The sequence below is a fragment of the Papaver somniferum genome, chromosome 2 (genome assembly GCF_003573695.1).
Source record: "Papaver somniferum cultivar HN1 chromosome 2, ASM357369v1, whole genome shotgun sequence".
In the NCBI taxonomy this organism is placed as follows: Eukaryota; Viridiplantae; Streptophyta; class Magnoliopsida; order Ranunculales; family Papaveraceae; genus Papaver; species Papaver somniferum.
This window is the reverse complement of record NC_039359.1, coordinates 15,432,830-15,449,154: the sequence shown is the minus strand read 5'-3', so window position 1 is coordinate 15,449,154 and position 16,325 is coordinate 15,432,830. Positions and strand designations below refer to the sequence as shown.

At 35.6% G+C, this 16,325-nt stretch overlaps 2 protein-coding genes across 2 annotated transcripts; both read left to right on the top strand.

Moving 5' to 3' along the window:
- The first annotated feature begins 8,168 nt into the window (after positions 1 to 8,168).
- Positions 8,169 to 9,830, top strand: LOC113346989 (aldehyde oxidase GLOX1-like). The gene has a single exon (XM_026590560.1). It carries the CDS (start codon positions 9,147 to 9,149, stop codon positions 9,819 to 9,821), a length of 675 nt encoding a protein of 224 aa, XP_026446345.1. The 5' UTR covers positions 8,169 to 9,146; the 3' UTR covers positions 9,822 to 9,830.
- Positions 9,831 to 14,524: 4,694 nt separating this feature from the next.
- On the top strand, positions 14,525 to 16,074 carry LOC113350676 (uncharacterized mitochondrial protein AtMg00810-like). Its single transcript, XM_026594808.1, has 3 exons — positions 14,525 to 14,675; positions 15,669 to 15,754; positions 15,898 to 16,074. The coding sequence occupies exons 1-3, from the start codon at positions 14,525 to 14,527 to the stop codon at positions 16,072 to 16,074; spliced, it is 414 nt and encodes a 137-aa protein (XP_026450593.1).
- Positions 16,075 to 16,325: the final 251 nt, after the last annotated feature.

The window sequence follows — 16,325 nt, the reverse complement described above, 5'->3', positions numbered from 1 at the left end:
GAGTATGTCACTAACAATCATTGTATTACGATCACAAATTTCCCTATTGCACACATGCCTTGTGGGGATCCTCTCATTTTGAGGTTCCATAGCCGTTGCAAAGATTTTCTCATATACTGAGAACTATGCTCAGAGAAATCAGATCTTCCTTTGACAGTCTCCTTGAGAGCACTATCTTTAAATTATTGTGACTGGTTTTTCCTTTTTAGGAGGTGCAGAATATTTGAAATCAACTATTCATCCACGCTGAAGGTGTGTTTTATGTGACACACTTGCTACAACACTCACAAATTCTCAATGGAGCAAATTGATTTGCAAGTTCTGAAGATACCAAATCTTCTGCATGTCTTTCACTAATGAAGACATCAAGATGAGATATATCCTGAGAAAACCAAGATACTTCACGCCGTTTTTCAGGCGATATCCTTTTCTGCCCCAAACGGTGGGAAGACTTTCTCATAAAATTTGCAAATTTTGTAGTGTAGCAATAATAACAGCGGAATGTAGCACGTCTCAAACAGAAAACATGACAATGGTTTCATGAGTAATAAGTTCAAAATACTTATGAATGAATAAAATAATACAACACCAATGAGTGAAAATCAAGAGTTTCATTTAAGATACACTGTACCACTCAGGTGATATGTCGAGTCACGTATGACTACCATACCATACTTCCATCAACCCGGTTAGTGTCTGAGGAAACTCTCTGTCAAGGGTTCGCGCTATACAACAAGCGACCTAAAATAGTTCTCTTACTACGCTTTCATATAAGCATCGAATTTGTGACTGATGCTAAGACTAAGGTCCCAAAAGCGTACACAAAGAGAGAAAACACATTAATATGGACTGAAGTCCATACTTGCCAATCATATAAGCTTTGTCGATAATTCCTTTGCAAAGGGGGATATCTATCCACAACGATTTTAGTAGCTACTTTGAACATTTTCGACAACCAGTTCATAATCAGCTAGTTAACGATCTTACATCATTCTCAAGAGCATGAGGATATTTTAATCCATTGGTACCAGATTTCAGTATGCGGATATTCTTCTTAATGAGATATGAACGCAACTTTTATGGATATGCTCCTCGTCAGGAGTTATCAACTCATAACTCAAAGAGAATATGGACGTCACCGATTAGATTGGCATACCTCATACAAGAGGTTTTCGTATATGCTTCTAAGCTTCCAGACGAAACAATCGTTGCGATTACATGGCAAGCCTTGCAAGGACTTTAACATATACCGAATCAAGCAAGCGTACTCTTGCTAAATCTAGCAACAGAGTAATCTCCAACACCTCAGGCATTTCTCGGTGTGAGAATTTAGATGAGACACAATTGGAGTTAACCAATATCGTCGACGATTCTCCCCCTAATCCTTAGGAGGGAATGCCTTATCAACAGAACCCTCAGTTCTGCATTACTCTACCTATCAAGGGAGCAACTGGGTGCAGAAAATAATTTGCATCCCAGGAGAGATAACCGATCAAGTTTCCCTCTCGTTTACTGTCCAGCTGGAATAGTTTTAAAAATTTTACATTGTCATGTAAAATTAACAGTAAACTGTAAACGAATTTTGTGACCACGGACACTATCTCAATATCAGTAGCAGTCCTGCCAAGACGACCGATAGAGATCAACAACAATGAACAACATTTCAGATGCATGTAACGTGTCTGTCACAATGATAGGAGAGCTTTACTAGGCTCGATAACGGCCTATTCAAACCATTCATTATGCTACAGTACCGTATTTTTCCACTTCTAGTGGTACGGGGTTTACCAGATTCTCAAACCTGATAACTATTGTGGTTCCCATATCCAAATATGCCTACCACAATTGTATTTTCCTTATTTTCCAAAGATAGGCTTATTTGCATAGGCACTGCTGCAAATTTCATTTACCAAATTCGTGATTTAGGTAATAGCTCTGGCGACGAGAAGACATGATAAATCTAAATATCATTTAAAGAAATGCGACATTTATTATCGCTCGACTTTTGTATATCTACGAGACGCAATTAAAATACGCATCTCGTTGTTGTTGTAACAACATATACAAAGTGCAAATTAAGCACTAGCTCTTTAAAGCTCGTCGATGCATATAATTGGCGCATATAATGCACGCCGTAAAGCTAGCAGGAACATATAAGGGCGCAAAATATGCGACTCTCCTTATTGCTCTGCAATATTGTATATGATGCATATATCTTCTCCAGAAAATTAAGTTGAACTATTTACCACAGAAATCAATGGTGAAACAAGGAAGAAAATATTCAAAATGTAATATATACGGTTCTGACATAATACCGGCAAATCTCCAGCTTCGTCTATTAGAGTCGACGAAATATTAATTTATCAAAGTTGAAATATCAACACATTCTTTTCATTAAAAGAAATTGTCTCGATATCAATTGTGGTCATTTCACAGACCATAGATAGAGACTGGCTAACCGTGTAAAGCCGGTGTCCATTTTTCATCGCTTTCTGACCTTTGGTGGAACGACTTTGAGTTTCGGAGATTATTATAGCAAAGGAATATTAAAATTTTGCTATCACGCAGGATGCAACAATTCCTCGCTCTGCCGATATTAAACCGTTAACACCACAAAATCGTTGGTGTACTAACAAACGTAATTTTACTCTCTACGCTATCCAAAAAGGACGCGGAAAAACCTTCTGTTGGTCGGCTAAAGAGGAAAATAGCAAAAACCACAAAACTCAAATATTTGGTTAAATTCGGTAATCGAATAACATCACAAATATGAGTCATTGCTAATACGTACCTATTTTGGATGTCTCTTCATATATTGTACAATTTCCTGTGCTCCAAATAGCACATACAAAACACCATAAGATATCTAACTTTCTCTTTGATAAATCCTAATCGAAATAGGAAACAAAGTTAGACATAATAAAAATCGTATGCATAGAACTATTTAGAAATAGTCAAGTTAAATATGCAAAGGTTGAAGAGAATTATCTTTTTCCGCTTCTTCAGCTCCATGCCGATTACCACAGAGCAAATTCGTGTTGATAACGTGTTGTAAATTAGTTGTCAACATCAATACATAAGTTGATGTACCGATATATTCATTAGTCTATATCGGCTCACACCAATATCTACGGTTAGTAATAACACTGTCTCACACCAACCGTAATAGTTATTAGTGTATATACATAAATTAAGAAGAAGAAAGAAAGATGGGAGAAAAGACGGGACTGAGTTGCCTTTTTCATTTTTCTTACTTGAACTGTTCATGTGGGTCCATATATATAGGTACAGTACTAGACAGAGATAAGTATTTGTTAAGGGATAATCATCCTATATAAGTGACACATCAATTTGTACGTGTCTTAACATGGTGACTTTGTGTGGGTCCCACAGGAGATGTGGAGGCTGTTAGATCAGCCACCTACCATATATTATTCCTAACAAATATAACATTGTGTCAATGTTTCTTTTTTGATATTTGTTTGCAAGGATTTTGTTTTTTCCTTCCTACTCTTTTGCGAATGATTTGGTTATTGTCATAGTTTGGCTGGCAGACAATTAAAAAGGATAAAACTTAAATATGTGTAGAATTTGTACAAGATACACAAGGTTGCTAATAGGATACCATTTTGTTTAGGGATATACCAACCCAAAGACAATTGTTATTTTGTCCTATATATAAATTGGTATACCCCCAAGCAAAATAGTACCCCATTACCAACCTTAAAAATACATCCATATGGTTGATTAAGGTTAGTACAGCAGTACCCAAAGTGTTAGCTCGCGTCTTTTTTAAACGAGAGAGGCACATAGGCGTAATCCCGTGTAGCAATCATACCATATTACCAAGAGTGAAAAAGGGCGATATCTTACGTGATATTACTGCCCGTGTCAGTCAGTTCATATAAAATAAAATAATTTTAATTAGTGGGATTTGGTTTAACACCTGCCCTAACAATGCTCCGATATCTACCGTTAGCAGTCATGGACATTGACCCCGGAAATGATTGGTGCCCCAGATTTCGACTCCTGTTATTTCACCTCATTTTGTATCATGATGGTAGTGGTCCAATGTCTCCGGTGGATGGAATTGATGGTCTAGATGAAATCCACCTAATGGAAGCAAGAAATGGCCATTAACTCACATTATATGGCAGGGAAGTCGGGAACCACGTTTCAGGTTTCACTCACTGTTCATAATATTTAAACCTTAGTGTCGTGTGGTGGAGTCCAACAACCTCAACACTAGATGCGCAGTTACTAAATGTTAATTATTTGTCAACCCGTTAGCCTTTGGCCCAGTTAGATGGTATGAATATCCTCCACTGAGCTCACAAGTCTTGAGTTTATGTTAATTTTTTTTTTTTTTTTGAAGCACGTAAATTATTAAAGAAGTTTAGGTTACCATTTGACGTGGGTGTATGGTATCCATGGAGTCACGAAATATAATTTGACCAATAAAAATCTGAATTATCTAGATTGTGGTTGAAATATTTCCCATTTGACTTTCGTCTGCCCCATGATTGGTCAGGCCATCCGCTGCTTGATTTTCTTCTCTGTAGTTGTGTTGTGTAGCAGCATGCGGGATCTGTCGTAATCTATTTTTTATTTCCTCAATCATCCCTGAGATGTGCCAAGGGGGGGAGTAGGGGATGTGATAAAGCACAGAAGGTTCTCTGAATCCGCCTCGAAGAGAACTTTTAGCCATTGTCTTTCTATTGTTGTTCTTGATGCCAAAAGCAGAGCTCAAGTTTCTACATTTAAGGCAGTCGTAATTCCTAAAGGTTGAGCTAAAGTTATTACAGTTCGTGCGTCAGAATCCCTACAAATGAAACCTGCACCTGCGAAACACGGGTGACCTCTGTCCGCCCCGTCTTTGTTAATCTTAATCCAGTTCATGTTCGGGGTGGACCATCCTATCGAGATTGTGGAGATCCTTTTGGTGCTTCTTGAGTGGTTATATGTCGGTGAATCTCCTAGTAGCACTGGGGGTAAAGATTCTTGTGCCGCAGAATATTCTTGATGTTGTTTTTGATCCCAAGATAGGATTTCTTCTTATGTTGTTTGCTTTTGGTGGTATGTTAGTTCATTTCTAGCCAACCATAAGGTCCAGAATATGAAAAGACGAGGGTGTCCAAATACAGCACAATCTTTAAATTATCCACCTATAAGTTCTCTTACCGAAAGTGTTTGTCTATGGACAAAGTCGAGACCATACTACAAATCGGTATTCACACTTTGTGTGACCGTCTATGGATATGAGATCGAGACAATACAACAATCAAAGTGTGATTACTTGATAATAGGTTCGGACTTAACCAAACTTTATAGGATCACTATCAAGTAATACGCAGTTAGCGTTTGTGTAATTTACTTTAAATTATAATAACAACAATTATAATTGCGGAAAGGAAAAGTAAATGACACATCAAGATTTTGTTAACGATGAAACCGCAAATGCAGATTAACCCCGGGACCTAGTCCAGAATTGAATACTCTCGGAACTAAGCCGCTATATAAAATCTAAACCAACTTCGTATAGTTGAGACCAAGCAACTAAACCTAGTTCACTTAGTTTCTTCAGTATCCCTGCGCTTACGACATTCAATAAGTGCACGCACTGGAACAATTCCTTTGGATCGTATTCCAAACAATAAATGAACAAAAAATCTGTTTGGTAACAACTCTCTTGATTCTTTCAGATGAAGATATCTCAAGTCACATGCAAAGGCTCTCCCGTTTAACCAATAAACTCCTTTGCCTGGTTAGATCAATCTATCCAACAACTATCGAAGTAGCATAGTTTAGATTTGCAATCAATCAATATAGTTCAAACAAGAAACTATAAGGTGATGCCGATCTTAAACAACTAATCAATCGAATAAATCCGATTTTAGTTGGATCCCAATCGATCAAGGTTTGTGCACACCCAAAGATATAGAAACCAAATAACAAATCTTTTTTGTCTTCAAATCTTATTTAATCTTCAATAAACACCTGCACAACACCACTTGAATCTCTTGTGATCAATCACGCACAAAACTGAGTCTGTTAACAATGGATTATCACAAGATGTCTTTATATCTACAAACAGTTCTAACACTTCAATCTAGTTTGAGTGAATCTTATATCAGAAGAGAACATTCTCAAGAATGAACAAACTAGGTGGAATTAAAGTTCAACAATCGTTAGTCAATCAAATCAATCTAAAACTAGAATAAACTGCAATTATCTAGTTTTCCACCAACGGTACTCGTAGAGCTTCTTGATCCTACATAAGTCTTTAAACGAGCGGTCGTAATAGATTTCGCCTAATTAGGGTACTTTCCTCTCCGGATAGACGACTCCACCAGAAACAACAACAAAAATGAAGTTTGTCTGGCTCTTAGGATAGTTTGCTGGAAATAAAAACTTGGGTATTTATAGAACAAGGATGGTTGGACACCAAGGAATTTCCAAAACCGAATATTCTCAAGATATGCATTAAATGCTCAAAATCGGTTTTCATAATTCTTGGAAATGCTTTGTCCAATATTTCCGAAATCTCCCATGGAAAATCTTCAATTAGTAAATGCATATTACCAATTTTTATTTTCTAGAGATATGCATTTAACTGCTGGTAATTAAAGCATATAAAACTAACAATCTTAATTAAAAGATTCTTAATTTATTCCGGACCGGGATCTCATTGAGTTATTAAGGAATATCTTTGAACAATAAAAGATAAGAGTTACTGACCATGTTCAAAGTATGTTGACATATTTTCTTTGTAAATCCTCTTTCATATTTACAATCTTGGAATCGATTATACTACTCTTCCAAACAAGTTTAGAATTGGTTCATATGCATTCCAAGATAACTATGTGCTTGATCAAATATCAATTCACTAATCATGGGTATACGGTTTTACCAAACACAAGGATCCGTTCTACCTTAATATGGTTTGCTTGTGATCGAACACACAAGTTACCAGGAACGGTTACGTCAGTTACCAGGATCGGTTACGTCAATTTCCAGGACTGGTTACCATATACTCATGGTATTACTTGTGATAGGTTACAGAAGTTACCAATTACTAGGACCGGTTACACCAATTACAAGGATCGATTACACAACTCTATTGTGATCGTCCACACCAATTATAAATATCGATCATACCGTCTCAGGTGATTACTTAGGATCGTTTACACTAATAAAAGTCATACCAAATCATAAGTCAGGCACTATGATTAGTTATACCAAGATACATAACAAGTTATGATCGGTTCTTCTAACTCACACATATTGGTAATCCAAAGATATGCAATGAATAAAAATACCAATAAGCCTAGCGATTTCCCTTTCGATTCATAAAACAAGTTCATGAATTTACTTCCTTTAAACAAATGTAAACATTGTTTCCTAGGATGAAATCTTCACCTTTACCCATACACATAATCACAATAGCATTCATACGATTATGTCGATGTAATATATACGAAGTTCAAAAGATAAGCGTTATACTTCGTATTCTAATTTCTTAACATTATGATCATGTGATCATGTCTCACTACTAGAGTATAATCATTCACAGCTTCGCAGTTATGTTTTCAATATAGCACGACTTGAAAGATACGTTAGGAATGAAACAATTCAATTCAATATTACTAACCTCAATATGAACGATAATGTCATCGTTGTAGCTTGTTACTTCTTCACATTCTTTAGGTCTTCGAGTAATACTTGTATGTCTCATAATCCTAGAATTTCTAGTCTAACATATACGAAGTTTTTTCTAGTATATAATCAAGCGACTCTTAGATGAGTTTTGATTCACTAAAATATGACAACCAAACTTGACATACCAACGCTTGGTGGGTTCAACCGAGCTATGCTCTAACAAAATAGAAAACAGAAAGATGAGATAACTGATTTTGGTGTTGAATATTGTACGAGTTGGGAAATGGTTGTCTGAGGTGTTAAAACAAATGTGGGGATATTATTGGAGTTTGATGTGGTTGAGGGCTGAGTGAGCAATGTGCTCCAAGATGTAGTCGCAGTTGGGCGGTGAATTGGCATGTGAGCTTGGTGTGTTGTATACAGTAATATTGTTTTCTTGGTGGCACTCCGCACTCGTGCATATTCTTCTTTTTTATTTTCTTTTTAATAAATAAATCAGGGATTAAACCTGGAAGTTACATAACATGATAAACAAATTACATAGTACTGACTGCAAACAAAAATAAAATAAAATGCAAAACACTTTCGTATCGAACCAAAAATCGAATCTTTAGTAACAAAATCTCAGTCGACAGAATCACGAATAACCATTAATTATAACAACAATACCCATTTACATACGGGAGAGTTTGTATCGGTGAAAGATGATCCCCAACCCAAGAACATTTTTAAAATGAATCAAAAGACCACAGCTAGAACATGGCTAAACTGAATATCGTTCGACCGGAAAACAATGAATTTGCCGGAAAAATCGTCGGAACTCATGTACCTACGGTAGAAAATCATAACCAAATTTGGAGCTGATGTTGATCAGATCGTGACCTAAACTTAAGAACCCCGTTACAGAGTGGACCACAAGATCCAAATGAGAAAGTAACAAAGCAGGACAGAAACGCTAAAACTAAACATAGTAACCGGAGAAATTGTTGTAGCTGAGATTTGTTGATAGATAAGTGTTGAAGATGTTAGAACGACTTGATTTCTTCTCTTAGTCAGATCACAAACCATACTTACACTAACAACAAAAAATATCTTACTTGATATGAACCCAAGTTCCGACACTAGGAATACCTTTATCCAAATTCCGACACATATAAAGTATCTTACTTGATTTTGATCATCTAAATGTAGACGGAAACTTGTTCATCTTTGCGAATAACCGAGCTATCTTATTCGACTACAAGAAAAACTCGATCGTAAGAACGTACCCACAAATACCTGGTGGGGATCCAAGAAACTACCCAAGTTCAGGCTCCTCAGTACTTCTTCCGTTGAGCGCTGCTGGCACTGAAGCTGAGGTCTTGATTTGCGGCGGTGCACCGAAAGGTTCGTATGCTCAAGCCAATAAAGGAGTTTTCGTTACAGCCTTGAGGACATGTGGGAGAATTAAAATAACTGATGCTTCACCGCAATGGGTCGTGGAAAATATGCCCACAGCTAGAGTCATGGGTGATATGACTTTACTTCCTGATGGCAACGTTTTGATTGTCAATGGTGCTTCAAGTGGGACAGCCGGGTGGGAAATTGCACGAAACCCTGTTCTAAGTCCGGTCATTTATCGACCAGATAGCGCAGTCCGATCAAGATTTCAAGTCCAAAATCCATCAAAAACGCCAAGAATGTATCACTCTACAGCAGTTTTACTGAGGGATGGTAGGGTCTTAATAGGAGGTAGTAATACTCATGTTGGTTACGTTTTCTCCGGAGTTGATTTCCCGACTGACTTAACTTTAGAAGCGTTCTCACCGGCATATTTGGGAACGGAATTCGCCAGTATCCGACCTACCATTTTATTGCCCACAGCACAAACAAGTCTAAACTATGGAGAGATTTTAAGAGTTCGATATAGGATTTCAGGTACACTTAGCCCACGGAAAGTAACCGTGACAATGGTGTCGCCTTCATTCACGACTCATTCCTATTCCATGAATCAAAGGTTGCTGCATTTGGGAGGTGGAAACTCCCTCAAGGTTGCAGCATCCGAGTATGTTACCCAAGTTAGAACGCCTACAAATAGCATTCTTGCTCCATCCGGGTATTATTTGCTGTATGTTATTCATCAAGGTATTCCTAGTGTCGGAACTTGGGTTCATATCAAGTAAGATACTTTACTTGATAAAGTATCTTCGTTTTTCTGGTTTTTTTTTTGAAACTAAAAACTCTTCGATTTTGATCAACTTTATCCAAATTCCTTTCAACATATATACAATAAAGTGATTATAAACTATATTGTGGTATATTTTCGAAGAAAAACGACGTGCTATTTATGAAAATTGAAAAATCAAAATTTTAAGTAAACATTTTTTTTTCACTGAAGTTTCAATCAAGAAATTATTTGATCATGGATGATGTTTTTCAATATTTATTTCGATTTATGAGAGATATTATGATTAAGATCTCTTAGCTGCAAAAAGTTTGAAGAAAAACGATCTAGAATCGATAGATTTTGAAAAATCAATTTGTTTTTGGAACTCAATTTTGAGGACCATAAAAGTGTGACGGAAAAAATCCATATGAGTTACCCTATATATATATATAGAAGGTCTCCCTTTGGTCGACCAATTAATGGGTCTCTGGTGTTACTAACTTGGGTTTGATTTCGAATTTTCTTATGGTATTGTTTGGTATTGTTAATTTGGTAAAAGTTGGGGTTTGATTTCGATGAGATAGTTTTTGATGTGGAATGGTGGATTAACCGGTGAAGATGAGAATGATAGTATGTTTTAGCTTTAAGACTCCATAGATTATCATCATAACTTTAGCAACATCCGTAGCTGTTTCAATCCTAACCAAACTCCATGGATCTTCAATCCCGGCTGTAAATCTTCCATAGTTTTATTATTTTAGGGTTTCATATGCGGGGTATCTTTATCAAATACTTCAAATAATTTCGAGATTTTCTAGTAAACAAAATAATAACTAACTTAACTAACCAATGGGGGTACCATTAATATTTTCTAGAGGTATATAAAGGAACATCCAAAAAAAAAATAGCTTAAAAGCCGCTTACTCACTAAATTTTAAAAGAAAAAAGAATTGTTACGGGAAAGCTAAAAAATTTCGATGGAAAGCTAAGGTCCTGTTTGGTATAGTTTTCAAAAACAGTTTTCTGTTTTTAAAAACAGAGAAAACAGAAAACAGGAGAAAACGCGTTTGGTAAGGACATTTTCAGAAAATGTTTTATATCTGTTTTCTGTTTTTAAAAACAAAAAAATGAAAACAACAAATTATTGTTTTCTGTGTTTTCTCTTTTTTTCTTTTCTTTATTCTTTTTTTCTTTTCAGAACAAAGTAAGAGATGGGGAATGACTGCAAGTGAGTCATGGCTAATATCACTATCTCTTAGACGAATCTTTACATTTGATCCGATTTAGTTGGTTTTCCTTGTTTTCAAAAACAATTTACCAAACAATTTTTAGAAAATGAAAACAAGGAAAAAAAGGTATGTTTTTAAAACAGTGGAAAACTATTTTTGAAAACTGTTTTTCAAAACTGTATCAAACAGACCCTAACTTTGGTGGAACACATTGACTTTTGGGTCAATACAAGGAAAATATAAAATCTTAACTTTCTTCTTCCTTGTGTAGATGAATGTCTGATGGACTGGTACTACTCATATCTCTCTATTTGATGTTGTGTTTGAGACTAATCTTCCAAACACCCATTGCCCCTAACTTTTGTTTTACCATCGAACAATAACAATAAAATTAACAAAATTTATAGAACAGATCATGACCATGAAAATGAAAGATGATTATATGTATATGTATGTAGGGATCAAGAAGAAATTATGGGTACATAATTAGCTGACGACTACTTATATAAAAGACAAATGGTTTAGTTTGGTGAGAAAGTTTAATTCCAGGGAGCGATTTATTCATCTCATGATCTGCTTGGACATCTTAATGCTCTATGTAAAATCTCTAATCTTATTAAATACAACTCATTTCTAGAAATAAAAAATAGTTGGGACCCTAAAATGAAAAATCAGAACTTCGCCAAAGAATAGTCTGATGATTTTTTCCATGTACATAGCTTTTGTATTTGATAATATGTAACGGTTTACACTAGCTTACACTTTTCCCCCTCTGTTATTACCTGTCAACAAACAATAATTGTAACTGTTTTATCTGTGTCAACATGGACATGTTCCTGTATTCTGATGGCTAGAGTGTTTGTGGTTGTGAGTGATTTTCAGGAGTGTATATAAACTCCTTGTCGGCTGTATTATTTCTTTGAGATCATTTTCTGTGTTAATGAGAAGAATCATTTATGTTATCTTGGCATCAGACCTGAGAATGAAATTTCTCAGGGGTATTCGATCCATTCGTTTTCTCCACTAATTGAGTTTCTTGAGGTCAATCATCACTTTGTTTCCGAGTGATCTTTGTTTTACAGACTTTCTACTTTCTTTCATTTTTAAATCACTGGATTTGTCTCAAAAATTCTTTTACAGGCTTTTCTTCCCTGCTTCTTGGTCTCTTTTCTTGATTGATTTTTTTATCCAGATCGGGTATTTTTCTTTGTATCTTATTTGTTTTCAAGCGTCTACATCTATCATGGAAACTTGTTCAATTTCTAAGGTTCACTCAATCAGTTAACCAACATTGTTAATTTCAAGTTGAAGGAAAACAACTTTCTCACCTGGAAATCTTTGAGTCGTGCTCTTATCAACAAACTCGTGTTATAGGTTATGTCACTAGTGAATGTTAATGTCTAGAGGAATTTACATCTCGCAATAATGCTAACAACAACATTGTAAATTCGTCTTATAATTTGTGGCAAGATGTATATTTTATTATTATTATTATTCTTTAGCTTAACTCAACCATGTTAGATATTGTTCTTCCTTACTTTGCTGGTGCAGCTACTTCTCATGAGTTATGGTAGAATATTGAATCCAGATTTTCTCAAGTTTCATTTACTCATACAATTCAACTTCGCACCAAACTTCAATCAATCAAGTTAGGTAACGATTTTATTAATTACTTCTTTCTAAATAAAATCAAGAAGGTAGTTAATGCTTTAGCTGTTGTTAGTTTTATTTTGAATGATAGTGAAATTGTGCTAACCGTACTATTTGGATTGAACTCTCTTTTTGATGCTTTCGTTGCGTCTATAAGTAATGTAGAATTGAACAATATTTTTCTTAGTGAAGAGATTTTTATCAAGACCAGATCTAAGTCCATTAAATTAAGGTTTTTCTGGCCTTCAAAGTTTATAATAATCATTACAATTCCCTTTTTCAATAAAAATTTTCGTGGTTCTCCAGTGAGAGGTGCTCACAATCAACACTATAGAGGTAGGAGGGCATATCAGCCACCTTTTCACAAAGGTTTTCATCAACAAATGGCTAGATCTCCAAATTTCATGTCAGCACCACCCCATCCTTCTTTTACTTCTAGTGAGTCAATACCATGTCACATCTGCACTAGAATTGGTCACTCAGATGATGAATGCTCAATCTTTTCAAGGTCGTGCACCTCCTCAAAATCTTCATGCAATTTAGCTGCTGCAAACATTTTTGGTGATAACCCTTAGTATGTTGATAATGGAGTTACAAATCATGTTATTACCGATACTTCTTTACTTGATGAATATACTTCTTATGATGGTTATGAGTACATTCAAACAGCTAATGAAGAATGCATATCCATTTCATCTATTGGTTATATATCTTTTGTAACTGTTAGTCGTTATTTCACATTACAGAATGTCTTACATATTCCTAAAGCATCCAACAATCTTCTCTCTGTTCATATGTTTACTTCTCAAAACAAATGCACTACAACCTTCTCTCTGTATGATTATAATGTTCAGGATCTTCGGTCTGGGAAGATTCTGTTGCAAGGCCTTTATGTCAATGGTATCTACCCAATCAACTTCAACCCCTCAACAAAACCACCACTCAAGGCTCTACATTTAAGTAAATCTTTTTCAGCAGTCTGGCATCATAGACTTGCACACCCATCTTTCAAACACATCGTAGAATATGTCATCTCTTTGACATTTCTATAATAAAAAACCACTCTTTTGTGAGTGTTGTCAGTTAGGAAGGTCTCATAAGCTATTTTTTTTATTTCTTTTCATTGTACTTCTAAACCACTTGAACTTCTGCATATGGATCTTTGGGGTCCATGTCCTGCAATGAAAAATAGTAGTTTCTTGTACTATGTTAACATAGTGGATGATTTCTCCAAAATTTTGTTGGTTGTTTCCTCTCACTGCTAAAATTGATTTTAAGATTATCTTCATTAATTTTAAGACTCGAATTGAAAACCCGTTAGGATGTAAATAATTACAATCGGAACATATTGAGGTGGAGAGTTTATTAACAAAGAAGTAGCTACATTTACTACTGCTCAATGGTATTCAACACGAGTACACTTTTCCCTGTACTTCAGAACAAAATGGGGTTTCTAAAGCTAAACATAGACAGCTTCTGGATATTGGTAGGACTTTCTCATCAAAGTTGGTCTCCATTATACTTTTTGGGTTTGACCTTTTATGACAACAAATTTCACAATCAACAGACTACCTGTCATGAGTCTCAACTTTGTGTTACCTTTTGAAATGTTATTTCTCAAGAGTCCAGATTATTATTTTTTAGAAGCTTTGGATATTCCTGTTATCCTTGGCTTAGGCCTTATGCTTCTTCCAAATTGGCTCATAGAAGTTCACTTTGTATTTTTCTTGGTTATGGTGCACATCAGAAAGGTCATAGATGCTTGAATTCTCTCATTGGCAGGGTGTATGTCTCCAGACATGTAACATTTAATGAAGAGATTTTCCCTTACTCCATTATTATGTCTGTTTCACTTACTCCTTCTGCTCTCAGATGTGAATCATTTTGTAGTGATACTTCTCCTAGTATTGCACCATCACAAGCTACTTCTGATGCTTCTACTATTCCTACACCACTTGCTTCAAATTCCAATTATTTGGTTGTTGTTCAGAGTAAGTTGGTGCCTCCTGGTCAACATGATTCTTTGGTTGTTGTTCAAAATGCTCATTCAGTAAAGATAAGGGGAAAATCTAGAATTACTAAGCTAAAAATATGCTTAGACACCAAACATCATTTTCCTGCAGCTTATTTTATATCTACTACTCATATTACACCAACTTGTTATTCTCAAGCAATCAAAAATACAAAATGAAAAGTTGCAATAGTAGAAGAACATGAAACTTTGAAATCAAATATTACATGGATCAAAGTACCCCATCCCTTCCCCCCCCCCCCCCCCCCCCCGACCAAAATGTTGATGGTACTCTGGATAAGTATAAGGAAAGATTGGTTGGTAATGGCTTTCATCAGCTTACAGGTCTTGACTACAATGAAACTTTCAGCCTAGTGGTCAAACCAACCGCAATCAAACTTATTCTCTCTTTAGTTGTTCACTTCAATTAGAAAATTCAACAACTTGATGTGAGCAATGCCTTTATACATGGGGACCTTTAAGAGAAAGTGTATATGACTCAACCTAAATGCATCATTGATCCTGATCATCCCGGATATGTATGCAAGCTTCACAAATCATTGTATGGCCTAAATCAAGCTCATAGAGATTGGTATGATAAACTGCACACTATTCTGGTTTCTCTTGGATTTCATCCTTCAGTTGTAGATCCTTCTTTATTTTTTTTTTTAAATATGGCTCAAGAATTACTATCTTTATGGTGTATGTGGATACTATTGTTCTTACAGGTATCTCTACTTCCTATTTTGCTTAATTTGTCACTACTTTAAGCAAATTTTTCCTCTCAAGAATCTTGGCCAGCTTCACTATTTTCTTGGTCTGGAAGTTAAAGTAAATGGTAGGGATCTTTTTGTATGTCAAACCAAGTATGCACTGGATCTTTCAGACAAGACTCGAATGGTGGGTATTAAGTGTTGTTCTACTCCTAATTAAACAACTTCTAAACTCAGTGTTAATGATGGTGAACTTTTAGATAATCCTACAAAGTATAAATCTCTTGTTGGTGCTCTTCGGTACTTAACATGGAGTAGGCCAGATATTAACTTTGTTGTAAACCAAGTATGTATGTTCATGCCGAAACCTAATGCCACTCATTTGGTTGAGCCAAGAGAATCCTGAGATATGTAAAGGGTACAATATATCATGGTTTGTTTTTCTCTAAGGGTCTCACTACTTTATAAGGTTATAATGATGTTGATTAGGCTGGTTCTCCAAATGATAGGCGTTTAACAAGTAGTTTCTGCATTCTTTTTTTCTATAATTCCATTTCTTGGTCAGCTAAGAAACAATATAATGTTGCCAGATCAAGCACTGAGGCTGAGTGTCATGCTCTTGCTCATACTGCAGCTGAGGTGGTTTGGTTATGTCAGCTTCTCTAGGATTTGTACATTTTCCTACCAGCATCTCTTATTCAGTATTGTAGTAACACTAATAGTCTGGCACTAACATCTAATCCAGTTTTTTATATAAAAAAAAAAAGCATATGACTTTGGATTTTCACTTTGTGTGGGAGCTTGTTCAAGCAAGGACATCGAGTGTTTCAAACATCTCCACTATTTCACAGCTGGATGATATTTTTACAAAGGGTCTTCATGGAACACGGTTTCAGTTACTTAAACAAAAAATGAAT

Bases quoted from the DNA above. Each gene is read 5' to 3' on its own strand.
- LOC113350676 (XM_026594808.1), top strand. From the start codon at position 14,525: ATGTCTGTTTCACTTACTCCTTCTGCTCTCAGATGTGAATCATTTTGT. The intron at 14,676-15,668 runs GTAAGTTGGTGC...GTGAACTTTTAG, and splicing joins TTATTTGGTTGTTGTTCAGA to ATAATCCTACAAAGTATAAA. The intron at 15,755-15,897 runs GTATGTATGTTC...GATGTTGATTAG, and splicing joins TTAACTTTGTTGTAAACCAA to GCTGGTTCTCCAAATGATAG.
- LOC113346989 (XM_026590560.1), top strand. From the start codon at position 9,147: ATGCCCACAGCTAGAGTCATGGGTGATATGACTTTACTTCCTGATGGC.